Raw genomic sequence first — 12,507 nt, forward strand, 5'->3', positions numbered from 1 at the left:
TTCAGCTAATATATACTGAGCACCTAATATGTGGCAAGACTTGTGCTGGGTTTATATAAATGTGTAATGATAAACACAATAAATATATGCAGCAAACAGAAGTAAATAATATGAAGATTAGGCTTTCCAGAAAGAAAAATTCAAGGCACTTCTACAACCAAACAGACCTTCTTGCAAAATAAGACCAGACTCTTACTCTGAACCTCATAATGTCTTTTCACTAACAACTTAACAGAGTAAAAAGAGGTTATAATCTAAAAAGAGACTTTTTTTTTTAACATCTTTATTGGAGTATACTTGCTTTAAAATGGTGTTAGTTTCTGCTTTATAACAAAGTGAATCAGTTATACATATACATATGTCCCCATATCTCTTCCCTCTTGCCTCTCCCTCCCTCCCACCCTCCCTATCCCACCCCTCTAGATGGTCACAAAGCATCGAGCTGATCTCCCTGTGCTATGCGGCTGCTTCCCACTAGCTATCTATTTTACGTTTGGTAGTGTATATATGTCCATGCCACTCTCTCACTTTGTCACAGCTTACCCTTCCCCCTCCCCATATCCTCAAGTCCATTCTCTAGTAGGTCTGCGTCTTTATTCCCGTCTCGCCCCTAGGTTCTTCATGACCATTTTTTTTTAGATTCCATATATATGTGTTAGCATACAGTATTTGTTTTTCTCTTTCTGACTTACTTCACTCTGTATGACAGACTCTAGGGTCCATCCACCTCACTACAAATAACTCAATTTCGTTTCTTTTTATGGCTGAGTAATATTCCATTGTATATATGTACCACATCTTCTGTATCCATTCATTTGCTGATGGACACTTAGGTTGCTTCCATATCCTGGCTATTGTAAATAGAGCTGCAATGAACATTGTGGTACATGGCTCTTTTTGAATTATGGTTTTCTCAGGGTATATGCCCAGTACTGGGATTGCTGGGTCATATGGTAGTTCTATTTTTAGTTTTTTAAGGAACCTCCATACTGTTCTCCATAGTGGCTGTATCAATTTACATTCCCACCAACAGCGCAAGAGGCTTCCCTTTTCTCCACACCCTCTCCAGCATTTATTGTTTGTAGATTTTTTGCTGATGGCCATTCTGACTGGTGTGAGATAATATCTCATTGTAGTTTTGATTTGCATTTCTCTAATGATTAATGATGTTGAGCATTCTAAAAAGAGACTTTTATGTAAAAAAATATACTAACAACTTTAGAAGTAATTAACAAATTTAACAAGGTTGTAGGATACCAGATCAATACATGAAAAACAATTACATTAGCAATGAATAATCTGAAAATTAAATTACGAAAACAATACATCTACAGTAACATCAAAAGAAATAAAACATGTAGAAAATTTAACAAAAAAGTACAAAACTTATACTCCAAACTAAAAACGCTGAAAAAATTAAACAATAAATGGAAAGACATACCATTTTATGGCTTAGAACACTTAATACTGTTAAGTTGGCAATACTCCCCAAATTGATCTATGGATTTATGCACTACCCATCAAAATTCCAGCTGTCTTCTTTGCAGAAATTGGCAAGCAGATCCTAAATTTCATATAGAAATTCAAGGGACCCCAGAATAGTCAAAAGAATCTTGAAAGAGAAGAACAAAGTTAAAGGACTCACATTTCCAATTTCAAAACTTTCTACAAAGCTACAATAATCAGGAGAGTGTAGTACTGGCATAAGGACAGACATACAGATCAATGGAATAGACCTGAGAATCCAGAAATAAACCCTCATATTTATGGTCAATTGATTTTTGACAAGGATACTAACACAAATTTAATGGGGAAAGAACAGTCAACAAACATACTGGGACAGCTTGATATCCACATGCAAAAGAATGAATTTGGATCCCTTCCTCATACGATATGCAAAAGTAAACTCAAAATGGATCATAAACCTAAAGGTAAGAACTAAAACTATAAAACTCTCAGAAGAAAACATAACAGTAAGTCTTCACGACCTTGGGTTAGGAAAAGCCTCCTTAGATATGACACCAAAAGTATAAACAATAAAAGAAAGACTTGATAAGTTAGACTTCATCAAAATTTTAAACTTTTTTGCTTCAGAGGATACAATCAAGAAAGTGAAAAGATAACTCACAGAATGGGAGAAAATATTTTTCAAGTCACGTATCTGATAAGTGACTTGTATCTGGAATATATAAAGAACTCCTACTACTCATAATAAAAAGACAACTCAATTTAAAAATTGGCAAAGGACCTTAATAGATATTTCTCCAAAGAAAATATGCAAATGACCAATAAGCACATGAGAAGATGCTCAACATCATCAGCCATCAGGGAAACAAATTAACCACAATGAGATACCATCACACACCCATTAGGATGACTACTATCCAAAAACAGAAATAACAAGTGTTGGTAAGGATGTAGAGAAATTGGAACCCTCGTGTACTACTGATGGGAATTTAAAATGGTGCAGCAAAAAAAAAAAAAAAAATGGTGCAGCCACTATGGTAAACAGTATGGCAGTTCCTCAGAAAAAAAAAAAAATAGAATTACCATATGATCCAGCAATTCCACTTCCGGGTATATACCCAAAAGAATTGAAAGCAGGGACTTGAACAGATACTTTTATACCCATGTTCATAGCTGCATTATTCACAAAAGCCAAAAGGTGGAAGCAGTTCAAGTATCTATGGACTGATGTATAGATAAACAAAATGTGGTATGTACACATAAAGGAATATTATGAAGCCTTAAAAAGGACAGAAATTCTGGGGGAGGGGATAAAAAGAAGGCAGAAATTCTGACACATACTACACCATGGATAAATCTGAGGACATTATACTGAGTGAAATATGCCAGTCACAAGGCGATAAATACTGTATGATTCCACTTATATGAAGTACCAAGAGTAGTCAAACTTACAGAGATAGAAAGTAGAATGGTGGCTGCCAGGGTCTGGGGGAAAGGGAGAATGGGGAGTTGTTGTTTAATAGGTATAGAATTTCAGTTTTACAAGATCAAAAGAGTTCTGGAGATTGGTTGCACAACGATGTGAATGTACTCAATACTACTGAATTTTACATTTAAAAATAGTTAAGATGGTAAATTTTACATTATGTATACTTTACCACAATTAAAAATAAAACAAACACAATGAGATACTACTTCACACTCACTAGGATGGCTATAATCAAAAAGCTAATAATAAGTATTGGTGATGATGTGGAAAAATTGGGTCACTGATATGCTGCCGGTGGGAATGTAAAATGGTACAGTAACTTTGGAAAACAATCTGGCAGTTCCTCAAAAGTTAAACAGAGTTACCATATGACCAGCAATGTCACTCCTAGGTATATACCTAAGAGAAATAAAAACATAAAAACCTGTACATGAATGTTCATAGCAGCATTATTCATAGTAGCCAAAAGGTGTAAACAACCCAAATGTTCATCAACAGATGAATGGATATACAAAACATGATATGTCCAAAGAATGGAATATTATCAGCCATAAAAGGTAATGAAGTACATGGGACTTCCCTGGTGGCGCAGTGGTTAAGAATCTGCCTGCCAATGCAGGGGACACGGGTTTGAGCCCTGGTCTGGGAAGATCCCACATGCCTCAGAGCAACTAATCCCATGCGCCACAACTACTGAGCCTGTGCTCTAGACCCCACGAGCCACAACTACTGAGCCCACGTGCCACAACTACTGAAGCCTGCATGCCTAGAACCCGTGCTTCACAACTAGAGAAGCCACCGCAATGAGAAGCCTTCACACCGCAACAAAGAGTAGCCCCCGCTCGCCGCAACTAGAGAAAGCCCACGCACATCAATGAAGACCCAATGCAGCCAATCAATCAATCAATAAATAAATAAACTCAAGCTTTCAAATGGAAATTAGAATTTTAAAAAAAAGTAATGAAGTACAGATACATGCTACAACATGGAAGAACCTTGAAAACATTATGCTAAGTGACAGAAGTCAGTCCCAAAAGACCACGTATTGTATGATTCCATGTATATAACATGTCCAGGATAGGCAAATCCATAGAGATGGAAAGTAGATTAGAGGTTGCCTAGAGCTGGAGGAGAGAGGAGGAAATGGAGAGTGTCTGTGAATGGGTGCAAGGTTTCTTTCAGAGGTGATGAAAATGTTCTAAACTTAACTGTGGTGATGTGTGCACAACTCTGTGAAATACTAAAAATCATTGAATTGTACACTTGAAATGGGTAAATTATATGGCATATGAATTATATAAATAAAATTATATATATAAAGTTATATATATATGAGACATAATTACAACAAACTTTATTCTCACCTTTCCATATGTGCAATCACCAAAATGGAAGGATCTGCCCAAGGTAAACATTCCCAAAAGTATTTCAGAACCTCAAGGCAATTTCAAAATTAAGTGACAGACCTCCAATTAAACACTAGAAAAAAACCCCAAAAAAAGCACCACTGAAGGTTTATAGTCAACTGAGTTCCCCACTACCAGGTACCACGTAGTTTCTTACTTTGCTGCAGAAGGAAGGAAGAAAGAACTATTATTATTTTTTTTATTTATTTATTTTATTTATTGGCTGTGTTGGGTCTTCATTGCTGCGCACAGGCTTTCTCTAGTTGCAGCGAGCAGGGGCTACTCTTCGTTGCGGTGTGCAGGCTTCTCATCATAGTGGCTTCTCTTATTGTGGCGCACGGGCTTAGTTGCTCCGTGGCATGTGGGATCTTCCAGGACCAGGACACGAACCCATGTCCCCTGCGTTGGCAGGCAGATTCTTAACCACTGCGCCACCAGGGAAGCCCGAGAACTATTACTAAGCGACTAACTACTATGCACCCAGGACCTTAAATATGTTATTTTGTTTACTATTCACAACAACACTGGGAGATGGGTTTTATTATGCTCCTTTTAAGAGATGAGAAAACTGAAGCCTAGACAGATTAAATAGTACATATTAAATTTGAGACATATTTTTCCATTGGTTTCTAAAACACTATTTTCCCTAAATGTGCCATTAGGCTTGATTTCCATGTATTTAGATTTCATGTTAATCATGAAGTCTATTTTTTTACTTATACATTAATTAAAACAGTGAATCATCAAAACTTATAAATAAAATCATCAAAACTTATAAACAAAATACCAACCTCAGAGTCCTGTATTTCAGCCATAGACTCGCTGTTGAAAATTTCTATGTCCGCGAAGAGTCTATCAATCGCCTCACGTACCATAAATGAACTGTCTTCTACAATCAGGTTTTCAACAATTTCTGAAATAACAATAAATGATAAAAGTGCTGTGAACTATCACCATTGGCTGAAAGTAGCAAATCATTCTGAAATCTGTTCCTAGACCTTTTGTCAAATGAATACAGCATGGAGAAACTTCAATACTCCTTAGAGTAAAACCAAACTGGAGACAAAGCTTATTTTAGCTAAAGGCAAAGTATAATTTTCAAATAAAATTTGTATTTCCTGGGAGTCACTTGTTTATACCTTAATCATCATTACTCATTCTCAAAGTAAAATGCATTGACTTCACAAATAGTCATGTTATTATAGGTCATCTTAAAACTACAGAAAAGACATTAACAATGTCTTCAAAACTACAAAATGTAGAAATTCTGAAGGGAGACTTAGATACATGCCCTGTAAAACTAAAATACTTATTAATACTTTAAAGCATTAGACAGACATACGCTGAAGTCCTGATCTTACTTTGTGAGAAAAAAATGACATGCTCAATTAGCAACAACATTAGCCAGTTATTGAATCTGTACAAATGATGTCACCATTTTCTAAATAGTCTTAAGCTCCAGACCCGATATAGCTGAATCTTATTAGGCCATAGAATTCCTTAAAACCCAAACATAATGTAGAACCATAATTGATGCCTTTCATATTATCAAAATTGAGGTTTTTCCAAACTCGTGTAACAGAGGTCTCCATAACCTACATGTCTCTAATTTCCTGCAACATTTCTGAGCATTAACTGGCAAGAATGTTGTTAATATTCATAACAATAACATAAGAGCACCTTCTGGAAGATTTTTAATCTGCTACAATAAACAGATTTTTAACCTGCTACAACGAACAATAAATCTGCTAAATGAAAAATTTTCAGTACTTCCCTGGTGGCACAGTAGTTAAGAATCCGCCTACCAATGCAGGGGGTACGGGTTCGAGCCCTGATCCAGGAAGATCCAACATTCTGCGGAAGCAAATAAGCCCGTGCACCTCAACTACTGAGCCTGCACTCCGGAGCCCGTGAGCCACAACTACTGAGCCCGCGTGCCTAGAGCCCATGCTCTGCAACAAGAGAAGCCACCACAATGAGAAACCCGTACACCACAACAAAGAGAAGCCCCCACTCGCCGCAACTAGAGAAAGCCCGCGTGCAGCAACAAAGACCGAACGCAGCCAAAAGTAAATAAACAAATAAATAAATTTTTTTAAAAAAGAGAAGTTTTCAGTTAAATATCAGAAAATAGATTCACACAGAGACTTCACAAAGCAACTTATTTTCAAATACACTCAAACATTTTTTAAAGCTCATAGACTCTTTAGTACCTACTGCATGATCAGAGATATTAGGGAAAATATACCATACATATTTCATATGCCTCAAGTAATGATACATATGAAAAGAAAAACCTCTAGCTTCCTTACTCCCATAAATTAGTTAATAGAAAGACTAATATTAAATATCTTGATTCTTCTAAGATTAGGTAAGCATTAGGCTGAGAAGTATATATATTATAGCCCTTGCTCAAAATATTGATAACAGAATTAGGAAAGTTTAGAATGGGAGAAAATATTTGCATACCATATATCTGATAAGGGCTTAATATCCAAAATATATAAAGAAACCATACAACTTAATAACAAAAGAAAATCCAATTTAAAAATGTCTGAATAGACACTTTTCCAAAGAAAACACAGTGAAGGCCAACACGTACATGAAAAGAAAGATGTTCAACATCATTAATCATCAAGGAAATGCAAATCAAAACCATAATGAGATATCACCTCACACCTGTTAGAATGACCATCATAAAAAGACAAGCAATAACAAGTGTTGGCAGGGATGTGGAGAAAAGGGAACCCTCAACACTGTTTGTGGAAATGTAAATTGGTGCAGCCACTATGGAAAACAGTAGGGAGGTTCCTCAAAAAATTAAAAATAGAACTACCATATGATCCAGCAATTCCACTTCAGGGTATTTATCTGAAGAAAATGAAAACACTAACTTGAAAAGACCTGTGCAACCCCATGTTCATTGCAGCATTATTTACAATAACCAAGATGTAGAAAGAACCTAAGTCTCCATCGATGAATTGATTTAAAAAATGTGGTAAATATATACAATAAAATGTTATTCAGCCATAAAAAAAATGAAATCTTGTCATCTGAAACATGGATGGACCTTAAAGGCGTTATACTAAGTGAAATAAGTCACACAGAGAAAGACAAATACCGTATGATCTCACTTACATGTGGAATCATTTTAAAAAAAAAAGGCTCATAGATACAGGAAACAGACTGGTGGTTGCCAGAAGCCGGAAGTGGAGGGGGGGGCCAAATGGGTAAAGGAAGTCAAAAGGTACAAACTTCCAGTTATAAAATAAATAGGTCATAGGGATGTAATATCCAGCATGCCAACTACAGTTATTACTATACTGTATATTTTTAAATTGTTAAGAGTAAATCTTGGGAGGAGCTTCAAGATGGCGGAGGAGACTGAAGCTCAGACAGAATGCCCTAAAACCAACAACACATTGAGTAAATAATACTTAAATAAGAAGGCTACTAGAGGAGACCTTCAAGATGGCAGAGGAGTAAGACATGGAGATCACCTTCCTCCCCACAAATACATCAGAAATACATCTACAAGTGGAACAACTCCTACAGAACACCTACTGAATGCTGGCAGAAGACCTCAGACTTCCCAAAAGGCAAAAAACTCCCCACGTACCTGGGTAGGGCAAAAATAAAAAAAAAAAACAGAGACAAAAGAATAGGGATGGGACTTGGACCTCTGGGAGGGAGCCGTGAAGAAGGAAAGGTTTCCACACACTAGGAAGCCCCTTCACAGGCGGAGACTGTGGGTGGTGGAGGGGGGAGCTTCGGAGCCACGGAGGAGAGCGTAGCAACAGGGGTGCGGAGGGCAAAGTGGAGAGATTCCCGCACAGGGGATCGGTGTTGACCAGCACTCACCAGCCCGAGAGGCTTGTCTGCTCACCCGCCGGGACGGGCGGGGTCTGGGAGCTGAGGCTCGGGCTTCGAAGGTTGGATCCCAGGGAGAGGACTGGGGTTGGCTGCGTGAAAACAGCCTGAAGGGGCTAGTGTGCCACAGCTAGCCGGGAGGGAGTCCAGGAAAGAGTCTGGAGCTGCTGAAGAGGCAAGAGACTTTTTCTTGCCCCTTTGTTTCCTGGTGTGCCAGGAGAGACGATTCAGAGCACGCATAAAGGAGCTCCAGAGAAGGGCATGAGACGCTAAGGCTGCTGCTGCCGCCACCAAGAAGCCTGTGTGCGAGCACAGGTCACTATCCAAACCTCCCCTCCCAGGAGCCTGTGCAGCCCGCCACCGCCAGGGTCCCGTGATCCAGGGACAACATCCCCGGGAGAACACACAGCGCGCCTCAGGCTGGTGCAACGTCACGCTGGGCTCTGCCGCCGCAGGCTCGCCCCAAACTCCGTACCTCTCGCTCCCCCAGGCCTGAGTGATCCAGAGCACCCGAATCAGCTGCTCCTTTAACCCCGTCCTGTCTGAGCGAAGAACAGATGCCCTCAGGCAACCTACACACAGAGGCGGGTCCAACTCCAAAGCTGAACCCCAGGAGGTGTGCGAACAAAGAAGAGAAAGGGAAATCTCTCCCAGCAGCCTCAAGAGCAGCGGATTAAATCTCCACAATCAACTTGATGTACCCTGCATCTGCAAAATACCTGAATAGACAACAAATCATCCTAAATTGAGGAGGTGGACTTTGGGAGCAACAATATATATATATTTTTTCCCTTTTCCTCTTTATGTGAGTGTGTATGTGTGTGCTTCTGTGTGTGATTTTCTCTTTATAGCTTTGCTTTTACCATTTGTCCTAGGGTTCTGTCTGTCCATGTTTTTTGTTCTTGTTGTTTTTTAGTATAGTTTTTAGCACTTATTATCATTGGTAGATTTGTTTTTTGGTTTGCTTTGGTTGCACTCTGCTTTCTTTCTTCCTTTTTTTTTATTACTTAAAAAAATTTTGTTTTAAATTATTTTTATTTTTTATTTTAATAACTTTATTTTATTTTATCTTCTCCTTTCTTTCCTTTTTTTCTTCCTTTTATTCTGAGCCGTGTGGATAACAGGCTCTTGGTGCTCCAGCCAGGCGTCAGGGCTGTGCCTCTGAGGTGGGAGAGCCAAGTTCAGAACACTGGTCCACAAGAGACCTCCCAGCTCCACGTAATATCAAACGGCGAAAATCTCCCAGAGATCTCCATCTCATCGCCAAGACCGAGCTCCACTCAATGACCAGCAAGCTACAGTGCTGGACACCCTATGCCAAACAACTAGCAAGACAGGAACACAACCCCACCCATTAGCAGAGAGTCTGCCTAAAATCATAATAAAGCCACAGACACCCCAAAACAAACCACCAGACGTGGACCTGCCCACCAGAAAGAAGAGATCCAGCCTCATTCACCAGAACACGGGCACTAGTCCCCTCCACCAGGAAGCCTACACAACCCACTGAACCAACCTTAGCCACTGGGGGCAGACACTAAAAACAACGGGAACGACGAACCTGCAGCCTGCGAAAAGGAGACCCCAATCACAGTAAGTTAAGCAAAATCAGAAGACAGAGAAACACACAGCAGATGAAGGAGCAAGGCAAACACCCACCAGACCTAACAAATGAAGAGGAAATAGGCAGTCTACCTGAAAAAGAATTCAGAATGATAGTAAAGAGGATCCAAAATCTAGAATGGAGAAAATACAAGAAACGTTTAACAAGGACCTAGAAAAACTAAGGAGCAAACAAACAGTGATGAACAACACAATAAATGAAATTTAAAATTCTCTAGAAGGGATCAATAGCAGAATAACTGAGTCAGAAGAACGGATAAGTGACATGGGAGATAAAATAGTGGAAATAACTAGTGCAGAGCAGAATAAAGAAAAAAGAATGAAAAGAACTGAGGACAGTTTCAGAGACCTCTGGGACAATATTAAACACAGCAACATTCGAATTATAGTGGTCGCAGAAGAAGAAAACAAAAAGAAAAGGACTGAGAAAATATTTCGAGAGATTATAGTTGAAAACTTCCCTAATATGGGAAAGGAAATAGTTAATCAAGTCCAGGAAGCACAGAGACTCCCATACAGGATAAATCCAAGGAGAAACACGCCAAAACACATACTAATCAAACTATCAAAATTTAAATACAAAGAAAAAAATTAAAAGCAGCAAGGGAAAAACAGCAAATAACATACAAGGGAATCCCCATAAGGTTGACAGATGATCTTTCAGCAGAAACTCTGCAAGCCAGAAGGGAGTGGCAGGACATATTTAAAGAGATGAAGGAGAAAAACCAACAACCAAGATTACTCTACCCAGCAAAGGATGTCATTCAGATTTGATGGAGAAATTAAAACCTTTACAGACAAGCCAAAGCTAAGAGAATTCAGCACCACCAAACCAGCTTTACAACAAATGCTAAAGGAACTTCTCTAGGCAGGAAACACAAGAGAAGAAAAAGACCTACAATAACAAACCCAAAACAATTAAGAAAATGCTAATAGAAACATACGTATCAATAATTACCTTAAATGTAAATGGATTAAATGCTCCAACCAAAAGACACAGACAGGCTGAATGAATACAAAAACAACACCCGTATAAATGCTGTCTACAAGAGACCCACTTCAGACCTAGGGACACATACAGACTGAAAGTGAGGGGATGGAAAAAGATATTCCATTCAAAGGGAAATCAAAAGAAAGCTGGAGTCGTAATTCTCATACCAGACAAAATAGACTTTAAGACAAAGACTATTACAAGAGACAAAGAAGGACACTACATAATGATCAAGGGATCAATCCAAGAAGAAGATATCACAGTTGTAAATATTTATGCACCCAACATAGGAGCACCTCAATAAATAAGGCAAATACTAACAGCTATAAAAGGGGAAATCAACAGTAACACCAGCATAGTAGTGGACTTTAACACCCCACTTTCACCAATGGACAGATCATCCAAAATGAAAATAAATAAGGAAACACAAGCTTTAAATGATACATTAAACAAGATGGACTTAATTGATATTTATAGGGCATTCCATCCAAAAACAACAGAATACATATTCTTCTCAAGTGCTCATGGAACATTCTCCAGGATAGATCATATCTTGGGTCACAAATCAAGCCTTGGTAAGTTTAAGAAAATTGAAATCGTGTCAAATATCTTTTCCGACCACAACGCTATGAGACTAGATATCAATTACAGGAAAAAATCTGTAAAAAATACAAACACGTGAAGGCTAAACAATACACTACTAATAACCAAGAGATCACTGAAGAAATCAAAGAGGAAATCAAAAAATACCCAGAAACCAATGACAATGAAAACAGGACGACCCAAAACCTATGGGATGTAGCAAGAGCATTTCCTAGAGGGAACTTTGCAGCAATACAATCCTACCTTAAGAAACAAGAAACATCTCAAATAAACAACCTAACCTTACACCTAAAGCCATTACAGAAAGAAGAACAAAAAAACCCCAAAGTTAGCAGAAGGAAAGAAATCATAAAGATCAGATCAGAAATAAATGAAAAAGAAATGAGGGAAACGATAGCAGAGATCAATAAAACTAAAAGCTGGTTCTTTGAGAAGATAAACAAAACTGATAAACCATCAGCCAGACTCATCAAGAAAAAAAGGGAGAAGACTCAAATCAATAGAATTAGAAATGAAAAAGGAGAAGTAACAACTGACACTGCAGAAATACGAAGGATCGTGAGAGATTACTACAAGCAACTATATGCCAATAAAATGGACAACCTGAAAGAAATGGACAAATTCTTAGAAATGCACAACCTTACGAGACTGAACCAGGAAGAAATGGAAAATATGAACAGACCAATCACAAGCACTGAAATTGAGACTGTGATTAAAAATCTTCCAACAAACAAAAGCTCAGGACCAGATGCCTTCACAGGCGAATTCTATCAAACATTTACAGAAGAGCTAACACCTATCCTTCTCAAACTCTTCCAAAATATAGGAGAGGGAGGAACACTCCCAAACTCATTCTATGAGGCCACCATCACCCTGATACCAAAACCAGAAAAAGATGTCACAACAAAAGAAAACTACCGGCCAATATCACTGATGAACATAGATGTAAATATCCTCAACAAAATACTAGCAAACAGAATCCAACAGCACATTAAAAGAATCATACACCATGATCAAGTGGGGTTTATCCCAGGAATGCAAGGATTCTCCAATATACG

General features: G+C 38.4%; 1 protein-coding gene across 1 annotated transcript in view; it reads right to left on the bottom strand.

Moving 5' to 3' along the window:
- TEX11 (testis expressed 11) overlaps window positions 1–12,507 on the bottom strand; it is a 362,907-nt gene that overhangs the window by 333,565 nt on the left and 16,835 nt on the right. Inside the window, exon 3 of the mRNA XM_059910602.1 lies at window positions 5,154–5,275. Coding sequence (XP_059766585.1) covers window positions 5,154–5,275 — 122 coding nt within the window. The remainder of the gene's footprint in view (window positions 1–5,153; window positions 5,276–12,507) is intronic.

The sequence above is a fragment of the Balaenoptera ricei genome, chromosome X, assembly GCF_028023285.1.
Source record: "Balaenoptera ricei isolate mBalRic1 chromosome X, mBalRic1.hap2, whole genome shotgun sequence".
NCBI classification, from domain to species: Eukaryota; Metazoa; Chordata; class Mammalia; order Artiodactyla; family Balaenopteridae; genus Balaenoptera; species Balaenoptera ricei.